The 18,603-nt window shown below is 55.2% G+C and overlaps 1 protein-coding gene across 3 annotated transcripts in view; it reads left to right on the top strand.

Annotated features, from left to right (window-relative positions):
* Window positions 1-18,603, top strand: part of DGCR2 (DiGeorge syndrome critical region gene 2) — a 41,422-nt gene that overhangs the window by 19,954 nt on the left and 2,865 nt on the right. For 2 of the 3 annotated variants that reach the window (XM_074356479.1, XM_074356478.1), the window contains 7 exons: window positions 9,712-9,840; window positions 10,495-10,705; window positions 11,710-11,786; window positions 13,310-13,486; window positions 14,016-14,219; window positions 16,905-17,057; window positions 17,511-17,747. In XM_074356479.1, the coding sequence (XP_074212580.1) occupies window positions 9,712-9,840; window positions 10,495-10,705; window positions 11,710-11,786; window positions 13,310-13,486; window positions 14,016-14,219; window positions 16,905-17,057; window positions 17,511-17,747 (1,188 nt within the window). The remainder of the gene's footprint in view (window positions 1-9,711; window positions 9,841-10,494; window positions 10,706-11,709; window positions 11,787-13,309; window positions 13,487-14,015; window positions 14,220-16,904; window positions 17,058-17,510; window positions 17,748-18,603) is intronic. The other variant, XM_074356480.1, reaches the window with a different exon arrangement.

The raw sequence follows: 18,603 nt of genomic DNA, 5'->3' as shown, positions 1-18,603 counted from the left end.
CATTCTTTCATAGTAAAAACACTCAACAAGTTAGAAATAGAAGAAAACTACCTAAACCTAATAAAGGCATGTGTGAAAAACCCACAGTTAACATCATAAATGCTGGTAAAAGACTGAAAGCTTGTTCTCTAAGATCAGGAACAAGACAAGAATTTCACTAGTTTTATTCAGCATTGTGTTGGAGGTTCTAGCCAGAGCATTTAGACAAGAAAAGAAGGCATCCAAATTAGAAAGAAAGAAGCAAAATTATCCCTGTTTACAAGTAGCTGGATTTTATACATGAAAACCTAAACATCCCACCAAAACAGAACTGTTAAAAAGAATGTGATGACGTTGCAGGACACAAAATCAGCACACAGAAATTACTTGTGTTTCTCTACATGAACAAACAACCTGAAAAGAAAATTAAGGAAATAATCCCATTTGCAACAGCATTCAAAAGAGATTAAAGAAGACACAGGTAAGTGGAGAGATACATGTGCTTATGGCTGGAGGACTTAGGCAGATGCCCAAGCAGCCTGCAGACTGAGTGCAATTCTCAGTCAAAACGCCAACAGTGTTTCTTGCCAAAATAGAAGACTTCATCCTAGGGTTCATATGAAATCTCAAAGGACATCAAATAGCCAAAACATTCTTGAAAAGGAAGAACAAAGTGAGAAATCTCATGCTTCCTGATTGCAAAACGTACAGTAAAGCTACAGTAATCAGAACAGTGTGGGACTGGCATGCAGACATAAAGACCAGTCCGGTAGAATAGAGAGCCCAGAAATAAACTCTGACGTATATGGTCAAATTATTTTCCTCAAAGCTTCCAAGACCAGTGAGGAGAAGCGCAGTCTTTTCAACAAGTGGGTCTGGACATCCACATGCAAAAGAATAAAGTTGAGCCTTAATGATACATAAAAATCAATTCAAAGTGGATCAAAGACCTGAATGTAAGAGCTAAAACTGTAAAACTCCTAGAAGAAAACATGGGAGAAGAGCTTCATGACATCGGATTTGGCAATGATCTCTTACATATGACACCCAAAACACAGGCAGCAAAAGAAAAATAGACACATTGAGTTACATCAAAGTTAAGAAGTTCTGTGCATTAAAGGAAGCATTCAGCAGAGTGAAAAATCGAATGAGATAAAATATTTGCAAATCATATCTGATAAGGGGTTAATACTCAGAATATACAAAGAATATGTATAGCTCAACAACAAGAAAACAAGCAATCTGATTTAAAAATGGGTAAAGGACTTGAGTTTCTCCAAAGGAGGTATACAAATGGCCAAGAAGCACATGAAAACATGCTCACCATCACTAATCATCAGGGACATGGAATTGACCACAGTGAGATACCTCCTTATACTCATTAAGATGGCTGGTATTTAAAAAAAGAAAAGAAAAGAAAAGAAAAAGCGTTAGTGAGTATGTGAAAGAAATTGGAACCCTTGTGGATGGTTGGTGGGAATGTAAAATGGTACAGATTCCGTGGAAAACAGTATAGCACTTCATCAACAAACCAAAAGTAGACTGACTGACCACATGACCCAGCAACTCCACTTCTGCATGTGTCCCCAGAGAATTGAAAGCAGGGTCTCTGAGCGGTGTACTTAAGAATGGTTAAATGTTTATGTTGTACGGTCATCCCTTGGAATCCACAGGGGTTGGTCCAGGACCTGCTCGAGTACCAGAATCCGCAGGTGCTCGAGTCCCTTAGTGGGCCCTCTGTATCCGCCAGTTTGGCATTTGAATTATACTGTGGGTCGTAAACAGAATATTGGGAAAAAATCTGCCTATTTATGGACCTGCACAGTTCAAACCATGTTGTTCAAAGGATCAACAGGATATGTGCTTTTTTTTTAACCTGTTATATGTCCTGTGTTAGTCTTTCAATGTTTTAGCAGCTTTATTGAGATATAATTTATGTATCATAAAATTCACTGGTTTTAAAAGTGTGCATTTCAGTGATTTTTGGTAACTTGGTTGCAGTACAGAGTTCTACAACCATCACTCGTCAATTTTGGAACATTTCCATCCCCCAAAACGACCCCCATATCCATTTGCAGTTAACTCTGTTCCCTCCCCAAGGCCCAGGCAACCACTGATCTATTTTCTGTCTCCCATAGACTGTTCTAGATGTTTCATGTAAAATGAGTCATACAGTTTGCCACCTTTGAAGCTAACCTCTTTCACGTAGCATTATGTTTGGGGGTTGTCCATGTCTAGCGCATCTCAGGACAGTTGACCCTTGAGCAGCGTGGGCATGAACTGTGTGGGTCCCCTTCTGCATGGGTGTCTTTACGTACGGCTGTGTTTTCGATCCACGGTTCCTCAACTCTGCGGATATGGAGGAACCCTGGGTGGGGAGGGCCGACTGGGACTTATCCTCGGACTCGCAATTGTGTGGAGGGCCGGTGCCCCAACCTCTGCGCTGTTCAAGGGTCAACTGTAGTTGTTCTGTTTCTTCCCCAGACATTCCATTGTGTGGATGACACCACATTTTGTTGATGTGTTGATTTAATGGGCCTTTGGTTGCTCCCACTTAGGGGCGGGTATGAAGGAAGCAGCTGGGAACATTAGCAGACGCGTTTTTATGGGGGTCCACGCTTGCATTTCTCTTGGGCGAATGGGTAGGGGTGGGATTTCAGGGTCATATAGTAAATGTGTGTTTAATTTTTTAAGAAATTGCCTTCCAGAGTGGCCGTAGATTTACTGTTTTTAGAAAATGCCCTTAGCAGGCCCCCTTTGGCCATGCCTCCTCAGCTGCAGTCTCCCACGTGTTCTGCCGGAGCCCCCGCCGCCCCGGCCTCTCGCCTCCCTTCCCCACCAGTGGGGGTAGTCAGTCACTTTCTCCCACATCCCTCTTGTTTATGTTAGAGCCTCTGTTTTATGGCTTCCTGGTTCGGGTTGTTCCTTCATTGAAGCGGAAGTTTTGCAGAAAAGGACGATGGGAGACAGGTTTGTGATTCCTGGTTTGCAGTGTCTAACACCCCCACGCAGGGCAGATTGGCTGGATTCAGACTTCTAAGCTAGAAATCATTTTCTCCTACGCTTTTGAAGATTTACTCCATTGTCCTCGTTCTCAGAATGTCCTGGTTCTTTGCCTGTAACCTGTTTCTTCCTGGAGATTCCGGCTGTTCTGGTAGTTGTGCCGCCACCCGGTACATCTCTTCACCTCAGAAGCACAGGCCTTTGGGTCCAGGGGAAGGAACCTCCGGGCGTCCCTCTTGCTCCCGTCTGTCTCTTCTGTCTCCAGAACTCCTGTTACAGGGAATTGGGCTCTTGGACAGACCCTCCATTCTTTCCAACTCTCCAGCTTTCCACCTCTTTGTCTTTTCATCTTACTTTTAGGAAGTGTCTGCTTGAACCACATCTCTCCCACTTTCGCTCTCCAGGAGCTTCTTCCCGGCGATGGGGTTGGTGCTGTCCGCGGGTGGCTCCGTGGCCCCCGCCTTGTCTCACGTCTGCAGCGCAGCCTGGCCATGAGGACGTGGACGCACGGTGTCTTCTCGCTGTCATCTCTGGGTTTCCTCTGTGGTTTTGGTCCCTGTCTGGCGTCCGAAGGCTCTCTGCAGAAGTCGGTGGTCCTCGTCTGCCTGGGCTTCCCTGAGGGTGAGCCGCTCAACTGTCAGCAAGGTGTCCTCCCCTTTGGGACCTTTCTCTCGGGCTGGCCAGATTTTTCCACCTGGAGGAGCAGAGTGGAGGAAGAGGGGCTGGGAGTGTGCCACCTGCTCCTTCAGTGAAGAGCCCTGACTTGCAGCTGGACTGGAGTCCCCTCCCAGAGACCACCTGTTTGGCTCTCTAATCAGTAAGTCACTGTGTTCTGGGTGGAGGAGGGCCAGGCTGCCCGGCTGCCTCTTCCCTGACTATTGACACGGGAAGCGTCCACCTACAGGAAAGGCGTGAGAACAGTGCCGTGAGGGCTCGCGGGCCCTCCCCTGCACACACCACCGTCCGTGTTCTCCTGTACCTTGAAAGCGTGTTACAGATACAACGTTTACCCCAGTGTTCACCCACCTTCTGAGAATAACAGTCCACTGTGTGACCCCAGTACAGTTTTCACGTGCGAGACCCTTGCTACAGTGCTCTTATCTTATATGCAGGCCATAGTGACTGTAAGTCCAGGATTTACTCAGAGGTCACCTGTCGTATTTTCTCACCAGCTTGCTTTGTCCTTTAATCAAGAGGTATCCCCAGCCTTTTGAAAAATTACTGATCTCACATGACGTCGACAGATTTGAAGAGTCCACACCGATCGTTTTATAGAATGTCCTTCAGTTTACTTGTTTCCTCATGATTAGATTCAGATGAGACTTTTTAAGCAGGTCACAAAGTGTCAAGTCACGGGGCACGTGAGCCCACTTGTCCTGTGTTTGATCGTTTGTTAAGTGTCCGCCAGATTTCTCTGTGGTAATTGTCCCCCCTTTTGTAATGAAGAGTGAGCTGTGAGTGAGTGGTGAGTACCTAGTTCGTGGAGGGTGCCCTGGGTGTTCCCGCTGTTTTAGCTGACGCTGATGGCTCCTCTCTGAGTCCTGTAGGACAGCGCTGGTTTGGACGGTGCGCGTGTGATTCTGCCGAGTGCCCCGCACGTCGTGAACGGTCCTGTGTCGGGAAGCGCTCTCCAGCTCCTGGCGCTGCCGGCTGCTCCGGGCTCACTTGTGCTTGTTTGGCCCCAGACGTGGGCTCAGCCGCTTCTCTGAGGAGCCCAGGGCTGAGTCTTAGCTTCCGGGCTCGATCAGAGCACAGAGTGGGAAACCCTCTTTTTAGTCATAAGTTCCTATTTGCTGATTCCTCCGACTCTGACATGCGCTAGATTTCCCCCTCTCCTTCTCACAGCTTGTGTTTGTACCCTCTCCCAAGTAAGAACCCTGGCTCCCGGGGCCCTTCAGATCTGTACGCGCTGGGCCGATTCCAGAACACACAGGCGAGAGTCCGAGAGATGCTGCTCCTGTCCCCCCACCAGGAATAGACCTGCCAGCTGAATCTGGGATTTCTCTGCAGTCCTGACAGTGCTGGATTGTGTCCTGCTGAGGATGCAGGCAGCTCTCCAGCCAGAAGTCCCTGGGTTCAGTCCCACTTTTCTCGTGTGACTTGTTCACAAGGATGATCTCAAATGAGCTCTAACCCTAAATGTGGGAGGTCAGTATTTAATCCTAAGAGAATTAATTTTAGACAGTACATTACAATTTTAAAGTGATAAAAGGCTTTCTAAACAATAAGTTTTTATTCTCTATATTTAAAAAAAAAGAAGTCCCTGGGCTCAGTCTTGCTTTTCTTGTGTGATTCATTAATATCTGAGTGTTTGCATTTCACTTGACTTGGCCTTGTCATCTTATTGATTTAATTTACTTTTAATTTGAGATGTAAATCATATACCATAAAAGTTACCCCTTTAAAGGATACAATTTCATGGGTTTTAGTGAATCCACGAGATTGTGTATCTGATTTATTTTTAGAATATGTAAAACATTAGCAAGATTCAGAAGTATAAACCATACAAAAGCACACACTTAGAAGTTCTGTCCCCTTCACGTCCGGTAGGCTGCTGACTGGATTGGTGTCTGGCTTATCTTTACTGAGTTTGTGGGGGGGTTATTATAAAAATAAGCAAATGTATGTGTATTTTACTTCCTTCTCTTTCTTTTTCTTTGCCCCTTAACATAAAGAAGTGTCTTCCTGTGTATGATCTTTGCGCTGTGATTCTTTTCTTTTTAATTCAAAGTATCCTTCAAATCTCTCTGCATTAATTCATAAAGTCGTTCCTTAACTGCTGTGGTGCCCTCCGCCTGAGGAGCGGGCTGTACTTTGTGCAACCCGTCTCCGTCTCCTGCGTGTGGACCTCTAGGTCGCTCTCATTGGTTTGCTGTTAAAGACAGTGTCCCAGTAAGTGTGCCTTGTGCGCACGTGGGGTTGGGGGCTCTTTTGGAAAGGCATCTGCCGTCAGTGCAAATTCCTGCTCTCACAAGTCGGGCTGCTGGGTCTGAGGGTCAGCGTCTGAGGCTTTCACGTCTTCTACTTCACTTTCCTAGTCTGGCCTACGGTTTACCTTTGCGGCCCACTCTGAGTGATTGCTTCTAACAGAAGACAGTTTGGAGACTGACAAATGCTAGCCCGGGTGGGGCGCCAGGGCGGCGGCAGAAGCAGGCGTTCACGGGGTGTGGTCGCTCCTCCACCTTCGTCATCACTTGTCCTTCTGGTTCCCAGGTTTTCGTTTTTCATTCTTTTTGCTGTTCTTTTTGTCCTTGTGACTATGCCTTTTTAAAATCCCATTTCTGTGTCACTGGGTTTCAGGAGAGACTAGAGGTGAACCAGTATGTTTATTCTATCTGATATCTTTAACCAGAAACTTCAAAAATGCTTTTAATCTGGGATTTTTATACCCAGAGAAACCAATCATACATGAGGATAAAATAAAGAAATTTTCGGATGTGAGCAGACTCATAACAGTTGCCCTAGCCTTCCTTAGAAAGATGTGATCTTGTAAAAGTACAGAGTTAAGCAAGAAAGAAGGTGGCCTGGCGCTTCAGGAAACAAAGTCGAGCTGGAAGACTCTGATGCAGTGTTTTGAGTGTTTAAAATGTTCACTGTTAGCCTTGATTATCTGCTGTAGCTGCTCAAAAAAATAGTGGTTGATGTGCAAAACTAAGTAAATTTTAAAATCAATGCAAACATTAACTAGAAAAAAGAATTGTTTAGAGAATCAAAATAACCTTAGTATGCTGTGTGGCTCCCAAGTGCTGAATACTTATATTATTATGTTATTTTACTGACTTGAATTCTGAAATTGATTCCACTCCGTTGGGAAGGTAAGAGTGTGTGAGAGCTCTGTGCACCTGCCTGACTCTCAGTCAGTGGGTGACATTTAAAACTGATAACACTCGAAATAGCTGGGTAAATGTATTATTTGGGAATATAGATGTGACTGTCAGAAGAAATAGTAACTTAAAAAAAACTACCAGAAGACGAAGAAAGAATAAAATAATTTTAAAACGATCGGAAGAATTTTCTGTGGGAAACGGGATTAGGAGCAGGGGGCTGGGGGAGGGGAGGGGAGAGGGGTTTTCTGTCTCACCCTGTGATGTGCGTGTCTAAGACTTAACTGGGGGTGAGGAGCCCCACTGGCCAGCCTGCTGCAGCCACAGCCAGAGCGTGTCTGGGGTTGGGGGCTTCAGTCCGCAGTAGCAGAAGGTAAAACACCCATCTGTGAACTTGTGTCAGTTGTCCATGGACCCAGGAGCAGCAGGAGGGACCAACCTTACGTTTGCAGTTACTCTACATGTCCCGTGTGTGTCGTCCATGTGGGTGTGAAACGGGAGGACAGAAATGCTCCTGATGGTGTGTCCCACATAGAACAGGGCCAAGGCCAGCTGTAGGGGGTGGAGGGGGGCTCAACCTCTCACTCGGGGCCTGTCACTTGCTGCCACGAGCCCAGGACAGTGCCTGACGCCCTGAAGTAGGAGGTAGGAGCAGCTCTGGGGTGTCTGGGCTGTGGTCCAGCTGTCTGCAGGGCTCAGGGAACTCTTCCCTGTCATGGTCCTCAGTGGGCTGTCAGCTGGCACAGTGAGTTCTGCCTCCCCACAGCCCCCCTCATCTTTTGCTTCTGCCCCCTGGATGCTCCAAGGGCCCTGGTCTGGTATCTTCTTGCTGTGAAGGCCCATGTCTGCTGGTGGGTTTCCATGAGACGTAACAGGCCTGGATGATGGTGATGAGGTTGTGGATGTGGGCTTGGGGTGGGAAGAGAAATGGTGGGCAGAGGAGGGCTCAGAGTTGCCACCTGAACCTTAGAGAAGCTGGCTTAGCACCAAGTTGCTTCCTCCACCACCACCAGCTGCCTGGTCGCAACCCCGCAGTGTTCCCCGTGGCTGCAGATGGCCTCACTGCAGGCAGCGTCCTGGCCTCCAGGTGCTCGGGGCCAGCAGAGCTGCTCTTCCTTGCTCTCCCCTCTGCCCCAGATTCCCATCTCTCTGGGAGTGGTGGGCCTGTCCTGTCCCCAGTGCTGTGCTCCGTCTGGGAAGAGGCCACGACGCAGAGCAGACCCACAGGTCTTGCTCGTTTGAGCAGACAGAAGGGAGATGTGAGATTCAGGCTGAGTGACACACCCAAGCTTGTGCGCAAGCTTGCCCCAGGCCTGCCCGCCTCAGCCTCTCCCAAGCTGTCCCTCTGCCGGGAAGCCCTCCGTCCCCTCCCTCCTTATCCTGGCCCACGTCCCTCATTATCCTGGCCCACATCCCCCAGCTCCCCCCCGTGGGTCTTCCTGCTCCTCTGCGTGCTGTCCCTGGGGACCAGAGATAGGGGCTTTGTAGCAGCCAGTCTCCTCTGGGAGCAGGGCCGGGTGATCACATGGGGGCCACCCAGTGCCAGGGAGCCAAGGTCACCCGCTCCCCACCTCTCCCCAGCAGAAGAGGGCAGCTCGAGCCACGGGCCTTGAAGATGCATCCCCTTTAGGTGTCAGTCTCCGCTCAGATGCTGGTAGCACATTTATGTCTTAGAGTGAGTGGGAGCTGGTGGCCCTGATCCTGTCACAGGCCTGGGGTCGGGGAGCAGTGGAGGTATGGAGGATCTCTACTGAGGTCTCAGGAGGACCCCCGTGCAGCGGCTCAGGCAGAACCGTGGGGACTGTGGTGAAGAAATGCATTCGCACTGTGAAAGTGCTCTTCACTTGCTCAAGAACATGGGAAGCTGATTATAGCTGTGAGCGTACAAAGCAAACCATAAAACAGTGTGCTTGAGGTGATCCCAGTAGTTTTAAGGGTTTGTATAGAAGAGATGGGACTAGCTGCAGACCCTGGCGTAGCAGCAGTCTGCTTTGTCTTGTCAAACTTTTGTATTTCCCCAGTATTTTATGTTGCTTATTTGTTGTTCTATAATGAGACAAAAATAAAGATGATTTAGTAAACAGAAATAATGTGAGAATCCATGACATTAGCGGAACCAGACACTGCGGAAGTGTTGGTCAGGTGGGCAGGTAGGGGCCGCAGAGTCAGGGAGGGTTTGCGGAGGCCGCCCCTGCCACGCCCCACGGACACGCCCCAATGGGCACGCCCATGGACACGCCCACAACACCCATAACACGCCCCCACGTGTCACTCTTGCCCCGCCCTGAGGTTGCTGAGCCCTGCAACCAGCTGCAGGCAGACTGAGCTGCTTGCGGGTGTCTGCAGTCCTGCAGACCAGGTTTGTCACCTGTCCTGACCTTGTACCTGGTGTCCTCCACCATGCACTCAGGTGCCCCTCTGCAAGCAGAGTGGGGAGGCTGTGGTGATGGAGGGCGGGAGGGGCAGGCGGACACACAGAGGCCTTAGCCTTGAGCTGTAAGAGGGACCAGCAGGCAGTAAGGGCTGCACAGGGGAGGCTCCCGGGCAGTGGGGGGAGCAGCCTGGGCTCTGCCGAGAACCCCGCTGGGGCCAGAGCTGCTGCTGGACCGCTGACCCTGTGCCATGCCCATAGGAGCCTGTTAGAAAACGCAGCTGAGAGACCTCTTCTCATAGTCGTAATAAAAAATGAAGACTGCCCAGGCATAATCTCAGTAAGGAGTGCATGAGACCCATTTGACGTGAATGGCATGTTTTTTTAAAGAGCTGTCGAAAGAAAACCTGAATAAGTGGGGCCTGGGTTGCCGTCCCGGCCCTCCTGCCCCCAGCCATCTGGCTGCACCACGGTTCTCTTTGGTGCCTCCCCCCGGAGGAGCAGGGTTTACAGCCACTCTTTTCCTGCTTTCAGAAGTGACCGGGGAGTCGCGTCCTTACCATGGGAAAGAGGCTGTGGACCCGAGGCAGGGGCGGGCTCGAGGCGGCGACCCTACTACCCACTTCCACGCCATGAACGTGGCTCAGCCTGTCCGCTTCAGCAGTAAGTTGCAGACCTGCCCTGTTGTGATCCAGGGCTCACCACCGCACGTGGCCCTGGGCTGTCTCGTGGCCCTTGGCTGTACCAGAGTGTGACCCCTAAGCAGATCCCAGGGCCTCCTTTGATAAGTGAGGCCCCCCAGCCCCAAGTGGGGAAGCCGACCTGAACCAGGCTCTAGAACCAGGCTGCTCATTTTCCCACGTCTGGGCTGTACTCACCCTTTGGTAGACGGAGAAGCAGCTCTGCCTCTGTTCTTAAAAAGTTTTAATAACTGCATATTTAATAAACACTGTGACATTAAGGTCTTAAAGAAGCATAATGAGATTAAGGAAAATCTAAAAGCAGAAGAACCACTGCGGAGACCCCGGTCCTGAGGAGACCTGCTTGGGTGGGACAACGATCCTGGGATGCTCACCCACAGCCCCGCACTCAGCTGGCCTTAAGTGGGGCGAATCCGCTTTGCTGAGTGAACTTAGCGTCTGGTCTTTTCTGTCCGCTAAGGCCTCTCAGAAGCGGGAGGTTCGTGGCCTTACAGGCAGAGCTCCCCTCCCAAGCCTGTTTCCCTTTCTGGTGCTTTCTGAGCTGCTTGATGCAGAGTCACCTCTGCAGCGAGGATCCTGACTTGGGGACACCCCCTCCGTCCTTCATGTTTCCTAGGGAAGTGCCCGACGGGGTGGCACCACTACGAGGGCACGGCCAGCTGCTACCGCGTCTACCTGAGCGGAGAGAACTATTGGGATGCAGCGCAGACCTGCCAACGTGTGAATGGGTCCCTCGCCACCTTCTCCACCGACCAGGAGCTGCGCTTCGTCCTGGCCCAGGAATGGGACCAGCCCGAGCGGAGCTTCGCGTGGCAGGACCAGCACAAGTGAGTCTGGGGCAGGGCCCAGGGCCTGCCAGGCACAGTGGCCACCAGCGCAGGGCCACTGGCCACCCACGGCAGTCCCGCCCGAGGCAGAGCTAGCAGCCCTGCCCCCTGGAAGCAGATGGAGATGGGGGTTGAGAGTGGATGTCACGATGGGGTAGGGGGCTCTTGGAGGGCCCGGGATGGGCTGTACCCTATGTCACGTGCCCAGTGCTCCTCGTTGGTCCCCTCTGGGTCCCATTGCAGCTACCAGGGGCTGGGCCTGTGTCAGGAGGGGCTGCTCCTTGTGGGGCTTTGTTGGCCTGGCTCGCGGGCTTTGCAGGTAGGCAGAGGATCCCCAGGAAAAGAGGCTCCGCCAGGCCGTGTATTCAGTGCCTTCCATAGGCCCGCTCGTTCAGCACCCCCAGAAACCACAGGGGCCCGGGGTGGGTGACCAGAACGTGTACCAGCTGTGGTGTGCCAGCTTCCAGTGTGGGCAGTCTGGCTCTGGAGCCTGGCTCTGCCCCAGGGCTCTGGAGTGTCAAAGAGGAAGTGAGGAAATGGGCCAGCGCGGCCTCTCAGTGCCCTGGCCTGGGCGAGCGGGCTCCCAGCCAGAGGGCCAGCTCCGGGGGTGTGTGCTCATGGTGGGGATCTCTCATTGAAATGTAATTCCCGGCCTTACCACGCACCCCTTCAGAGCACACTGAGCTGTGGTTTTAGTGCGTTCACAGGGCTCTGTGTCCCCCAGGAATTTGCTTGATTTTGCTTAGAAAGCACAAGCTTTATAGGAGCAGCTGATAAGGACAGTCTTTGGCAGGACTTACCTGTGATAAAAGCTGTCTCTGACCTGTGAATTTATTGTTTAGAATTTTAATGCATTTTATTAAAATTATCAAAACTTTAAAATGTTAATGCCTTAGAGGCTCAGTGTTTCAGAGGTCAGTGTAACTGGTAAGCCGCGCACACTCAGAGGCCAGTGGCTGCTTCCTGCTGTCGACCTGAGGTCTCCTCCGATTCTGCCCCTGCAGGTTGTGGGTCGGCTACCAATACATCATCACGGGCCGGAACCGCTCTCTAGAAGGTCGCTGGGAGGTGGCCTTCAAAGGTGAGGCTTCCTGGTCTTCCAGAAGAGTTATGAGCTAGAACCTGGGGCACGTCATCGTGGGATCTCCCCTCCCACCCCTCCTGCCGCTGCCTGGCCCATCGGAGTGCCCAGTGCGGGGCCATGGAGAAGACTGGGCCCCAGACCTCAGGGAGGCTGTGATGGCGGGTGTCCTGGCCCAGACTCGATCAGGCCTCTATGCGGGCCCAGGTGGGGCTTGGCCTCCTCTGGAACCTATGGTGGCTCCTTACTTGGCCATTTCTAGACGGTCCCACTGTCCTTTCAAAGTCCGGGACTTTAATTGGAGCATAAAAATGAGCAGAGTGCGCTGTGGTCATGGACACGGGCCAGAAAGGGAGGGACAGGCTTCTTAGGACAGGGAAGGTCAGAGTGAGAGTCCGAAACGCCGGAACCCCCAGGCAGGTGGAATTAAAACAGACTGCATGTGTAGCATGTGTGTTGCTTTAGGGATTTGCTGCTGAGTTGCTGGAATGTATCCTGGTGACGTAAGGAGCTGTGGCAGTTGTGGGCAGCTGTGTCCCTGCTCATGGCCCGTGGCCTGCATCCTGTCCTGCCACCCTGGCTTCAGCAGGTTTCTCCCCTTGCCCTGCCTGTCCCTCCTGGGGCTGCTCCTTGGGTCTCTGGCTTGAGCTCGGGGCTGCTCTTTTCCCCAAACACATCCTGAAGTATCTCTGAGGACAAGGGAGGAACTGTGAGCCCGGGGACCCCAGGCAGCTCCCTCTGTCCCCTCACGGCAGAGAGCGAAGGAAGGTCACGTGGGCAGAGCTCCCCTGTCTCCCAGCCTGGGTGACCTTGTGGCAGGTGCCCAGCTGTGTCTCCACACGGGGAGGTGGGTGAAGGCACAGACAGGAAGGGTGTTGAGAAGGGTCAGGGCCCTGGGCAGTGGTTTTCCTAGGGGGCAGGGAGCAGAGGGGCCACAACACTGGCCCCTCCTGGGCAGGATGTCAGCTCATCCTTTGAGTCCCCCAAACGTCCCGCTGAGGCCCCCCAACATCCACATTCTCAGAGAGGGAATGTGTTCAGATCTCCCCCAGGAGTGGCTGACAAAAAAAGCTGTGGGTTTCCAGGCCCTGGAGTCACAGGGGGCCTTGTGGAGGATACTTCTGGTAGTTTTCCATCTGCCCCAGTCCCAGCTGCTGGGGGTGACCCCTCACCCCAGCAGAGGTGCTGGCCTTCAGGACGCTGTGGACACTCCTGGACTCACTGGTCTCCTAGACAGTGGTGGAAACGCCTTCTCGCTGGTTGAGTCCTGACAGGGAGGAGGCGGCGTCTTTCTCCTTCCTGTCGGGCTCTGCGGCCCTCACGGGGTGTGGGCGCTTCCCCTCTAGTCTCTCAACCGTCTCCTTGAGGTTGAAGTGTGCTCGCTCCCGGCTTTATAGTAGCGGGGCCCCTGCCAGCATGAGGTCCGCAAGCTCTTGGTCCAGCTCAAGGACCTTGGTCTCCAGAGGTGGGTCCTCCCCATTGCCCGTCGATGTTCCGCTGTTAACGCCCGCTACTTCCCGCAGGCTCCTCAGAGGTGCTCCTGCCCCCAGACCCGGTGTTCGCGGGGGCCGCGGCTGAGGGTGACGGCGTGTTCTGCGCACAGCTGCAGTGCTTCCACTTCCCCACTCTCCGCCACCACGACCTGCACAGCTGGCGCGCCGAGAGCTGCCACGACAAGTCCTCGTTCCTGTGCAAGAGAAGTGAGCACCCACGTGCGCGCTGGCCACTCTCTGTGCACGGACCCCATCCCTTGTGTCCTCGCCTCTGTCCCTCTCCTCCCGCTTGAGGGCCTGCGTCCCCCTCTTGGGTCTCGCCCCAGCCAGTCCTCCTCCACTGCACGGCCTCACCGAGTGTCTCAGGTCCTGGCACCGCCTCCCCGAGCAGAACCAGCAGCTTCTTGGGAGGCTCGTTAGAGATGCGTTCTGACGTCCAGAGGGCTGGTGCTGTGCACCTGCCCCCTAGATTAAGAGACTCTCACACGTGACGTGTTGGGCACCTGAAAGCAAGGGTTTCTCCCAGAACCTGGCACTCTTCTTTGTCTGCACTGTCCCAACAGTGAGCCCAGCGCCCCTCTCCCAGCCCCTCCCTGCGGCCACGGGCTGGCCTGCAGCATGGGGGTGCACCCAGGTCCCCCTTCCCAGGCCCTGGGCATCACGCTCACCCAGCCGGGTGGGATGTAGGGGCCCCTCCAGCCGGTGACACGTGCGTCTTTGTGGGTGCCTGCTGCAGGTCAGACATGTGTCGACATCAAGGACAACGTGGTGGACGAAGGCTTCTACTTCACCCCGAAAGGGGACGACCCCTGCCTGAGCTGCACCTGCCACGGCGGGGAGCCCGAGATGTGCGTGGCCGCCCTGTGCGAGCGGCCCCAGGGCTGCCAGCAGTACCGCAAGGACCCCAAGGAGTGCTGCAAGTTCATGTGCCTGGACCCAGGTGAGCAGGGCTCAGCCTCGGGTACGGGCCTGCCTCCCCTGTCTGTCACCCCGGGCCGGCTCCAGCTTGGGCCTCGCCCACTGGAGCTTTCCTGTATCTGAGCGCGGCGCACAGGGCGATGACAACTTGTATTGCTGCTGTCCTCAGTCTTTATTGTTACACTCTTTAAGAAGATTAAATATTAACCTGCAATTTTGATATAAAACTCCTCCCCACTCTGTGGTGCCTTACAGTGTTCAGACCCAGGGTCCCACAGAAGCAAGACCGCAGTGCAGGGCAGGGTGAGGCCCTGACAGGTGCCCTGGCTGCACCAGAGAGGCCTGGGTGACCCTCTTTCTTCCACTTCCGATCAGAGAGCAGTGGGTGGGACCCCGCTCTGCAGCTTGAGCAGAGGGACCCCGCAACAGTGCAGGCGACATCGCCATGTGAATTCACAACCTCAGAGAAAGAGCATGTGAGCGACATGGGCAGGGATATGTGGAAGCCCCGGGCTTGGGGACCCCCTGCAGAGCAGCTTGGGCGGCCGTGGTGGCCGTGTCCACCCTAGGCCCATGGAGGGGAGCTGGAGGCTGTGTGTGAAGGCCCCTCGGCGACAGCCATCCCTGCTCCCCAGGGCTGGGGTGGGGTGCTCTGGCACGTGTCCCAAACCTGTGGCTGTGATGAGGGCAGAGGCAGTGTTTGCGTGGAACCACCCGGGGACGTGGAGCTGGAGTGCACTCAGGCCTCCCCAGCCCGCAGGGTACCCGGCACCCACTGGTATTGGGCGCGTTACTGCAGGGTTCTGACCAGCTGACGGGGGACCTCTGGAGCCCTGCGGAGGAGCCGACCATGTTGCGGGCCCCCCAGGAACCCCTGGCTGGCTCTGGCTCTATCTCCTGGGACAGTGCTCTCTTCTTTGTGTCTAATGGCAGGTGCTTCCTCCTGGTGACCACCACAGAGGGACAGTCAGTTACCTTGATCAAGTCCTTGGGATTTTTTAGAACTGATTAAGAATTAGTCATTGCAAAGGGGCTGCTTCTTTAGGTGTTCCCCGCCCCCTGGGTTTTCTGAGCTGGCCACCAATTACCAGACGTGTTAGCAGCCCCCTGGGCTGATGGACTTTCTCCCACGATGGGGACTGAATGTTCCTGAGACTGGAAGGTCAGAGGCGTCGAAACAGCAGCTGATTGGTGGGAGGATGTGTGCTTTCCACGGTTACTTCCCCAGCATTGTCAGCAGTAAATGCAGCCTTGGGGGAAGCTTTCAGCCCTGTGGGAGGAAGGAATGTGTGAGCCTGGCAGTGGGCAGGCTGGGACTCTGGCCCCTCAGGTAGCACCTGTGTTGGAGCGTTTCCTCGGGGCAGGCGCAGCTGTCCCAAGGGTGGGAGTCCACACTCAGTCCTCCTGCTCTTCACGGCCCCAGTTCCTGCTCTCCACGGCCCCAGTCCCTCCTCCCCAGGTCTGGAGGCATGTGTTCCCAGGACCACCTCCTGGCTCCAATCCGGTGACTCTGTGGGAGAGGCCACCTCACATAGGTGAGAGCCCCCAGAATTGCCCAGCAGGGTTTTCTTCCTTTGCATCTCGTCCTGCCTGCTCCATCTTGGGAGCGCCGGAGGAAGTGCCCAGCAAGCTGGTGTGCTGGGCAGGGCAAGCCAGACCCAGGCGGGGGCTGTCTGGTGTCTGGCACAGTGCTGAGCTGCATCCCTGGCCACTGCACCCAATGCCAGAGGTGTCTCCACCGCCCACGTCGTTGGGGACAATTTGACGTGTTACCTGCCATCGCGCAGGTCCCTGGGGGTGCAGTTGCCCCTGGTGAGACCCTGGATACGTGCGATCGGGACACAGGGTCCAAGACAGAGTGCCCTCTGGCTGTGGCCTCCACCAGCTCAAGACATGGGAAGGCTGGGCTGGAGGGTGAGGTCTGCATGCCCACTGCCCCTGCCCAAGGTGTCGGGTGCAGGCCGACTCCAGCCCTCTCCCCAAGCTGCTGCGGGTTCCCTGCCCGGCCCTGCTCCGGTGGGGGCTGTGGAGCAGAGTGAGTGGGGCCTGTGTGAGTAGGTACCCCCAGCGTCGCTCCCCTCCATCCTGGGGGACCGGGAGTGCCGCCCAGCCCTCGGCGGTGCTGGGCACACTCTGTGCCTCCGATCTCCCCACCAGCAGAGGGTGAAGTGGGTGTGGGAGGGTCAGAAATTAGAACCGCTGAGGGGCGGGTGGGGCTGTAAACAGACTCTGGGGCCCACGAAGGCCATGTCCTCACCTCCTGGGACCACCTGCGCATCCACACACGAGCTCTGCTGGGTGCAGGGAGGGGCAGAGAGCTCTGCGCTCCGCCAGTGGGACTGGAGCCTAGGTCTGAACTCAAGCCACTGACCTGGCCCCGCTGACCTCAGTTCTGCATGAGAGATGTTTCTCCTTCCTTATGGGGCTGTGGCAAGAAGTCAGAGAGGAACTAGATGTGGCAGCTGGAGGCGCAGTCCTTTTGGGCTCCCTGTGCAACCCTTTGAGGGGTTCCAGGCCCAGCCTCAGAAGGGTAGGTGGAGGGCAGGGTGGGGCAGGCACCCGCCCCTGGACGGGCAGAGGGAGAGGCTTTGCGGCTCCTTCCTATTGCCCTGGCCAGCAGAGGTGGGCCGGGCCATGGCTGGCGTCTTGGTGGGAGCCCGGGGGCTGATGCTCCCCCTACAGAGCAGCGTTTCCTCCTCCCGCGCAGATGGCAGCAGCCTGTTGGACTCCATGGCCAGCGGGATGCGTCTCATTGTGAGCTGCGTCTCCTCCTTCCTCATCCTGTCACTGCTGCTCTTCATGGTCCACCGGCTGCGCCAGAGGCGCCGTGAGCGCATTGAGTCCCTGATTGGAGCGAATCGTGAGTGCCCAGGCCCCTGTGTCCTGGGGCTCCCGGCCCTTCCCCCAGGGAGGGTGGGCACCTGCCGGCTGGGTGACTTGCCCGGTGAAGACAGCAGTGCCCTCCTCAGCCCTGGTTCTCTGCAGCAGCTGCGCCTCCATGGAGCTTCCAGAGCCCCCGGCTCCATGAGCAAGCTGAGGCTCCCCAGTCCCTGGGGAGTGGGTGGGGGCTCAGAACCACGGTGCTAGGTCTGAAGACCCCATATCAGTGGGCAGCTCACCACAGCGGTCATGGGTCAGACCCAGACCACAGAGCGCGGGGGCCGAGGCCTGCAGCATGCTGATGGGCGCCAGCGGTGGTGGAGGAGGGTAGAGAGGGCGAGTTGTGCTCTCGGTGTGGCGGGCAGGTGGCCATGGGGACGTGGCAAGTGCGGCACGGGAGTGACTAGCTCTGTGTCTCCCTCCTGTTGCCCAGTGCACCACTTCAACCTCGGCCGCAGGATCCCTGGCTTCGATTACGGCCCCGACGGGTTTGGCACGGGCCTCACGCCGCTGCACCTCTCTGATGACGGCGAGGGTGGGGCCTTCCACTTCCACGACCCTCCCCCGCCCTACACCGCGTACAAGTGCCCAGACACTGGCCAGCCCGACGACCCGCCGCCCCCCTACGAGGCTGCCATCAACCCAGACGGGGTGTTCTACGACCCTGCAGGTGAGCCCCTGGGCAGGGCGTCAGGGCCGAGGCCCAGTGGTCCCTCCTGCCTCCCAGCCTTCTGCTTTCGCTTAGGTTTCCCTTAGGGTGGAGTTGTCTGTCGTGGGCAGGGTGGTCCCCCACCCCTGCCTCCCTCCCGAGAACACCTGTTAGTGAGCAGCCCTTGGGAAGAGCGGGGCCGGGCGCTGGGCAGAGCAGACCCCTACACACTACACCTTCCTGTCCAGTGGGAAGAAAGCGGTTTCTTGAGTCTGTTGTCCGTGTGGGACTGGCAGGTTGGTCTCACCGTCCCGGTGCCCTGCCCACAGCCTGGCCTGGCCCCGTCGTGCAGCACAGGTGTCCCGTCCCGTCTCCCTTGGCGTCACACTCGCACGCACGCATAATGCAGCAGGATGGACGTTGCAGGGCCGGCACTGCTGTGTTCATGATCTGTGCACTGATTTGGTTCCCATGCCTGTGTGGCCTCTGTGGGCAGCAGAGACTTGGATTTGACCCCTGCCCTTGGGACCCAGATTATCACAATCTGTGGTCAGAGGGCCAGGGTAGACAAGCTTCCTGCCAGGGGCGCTGCTAGTGGACCAGGCTGTTGGGGGGCCAGTGCTTCCAGAGCAGGGTAGCAGGCCTGCAGGTCCAGGACAGTGCCCAGGGGAGGTGGAGCTGGGTCCCTGAGCCCCACACTTCCAGAGGGCGCCTCTCATGAGGTGTGGGCTGCCTTGGTCGCTCTCAAATCCGGTACTCTGTGATGGTCGTCCCATAGTCCAGCTGCAGCTCTGGGTCTAAGGCTGCACCCGCTCTCTGCCTGCCTAGCCCCTTCCCAAGAACTCACTGAGGTCATGAACGTGCTGCCTAGACCCCT

This window comes from Camelus bactrianus, chromosome 32 (assembly GCF_048773025.1).
Source record: "Camelus bactrianus isolate YW-2024 breed Bactrian camel chromosome 32, ASM4877302v1, whole genome shotgun sequence".
NCBI classification, from domain to species: domain Eukaryota; kingdom Metazoa; phylum Chordata; class Mammalia; order Artiodactyla; family Camelidae; genus Camelus; species Camelus bactrianus.
The sequence above is the reverse complement of the archived record's forward strand: the minus strand, read 5'-3'. Positions and strand labels throughout refer to the sequence as shown.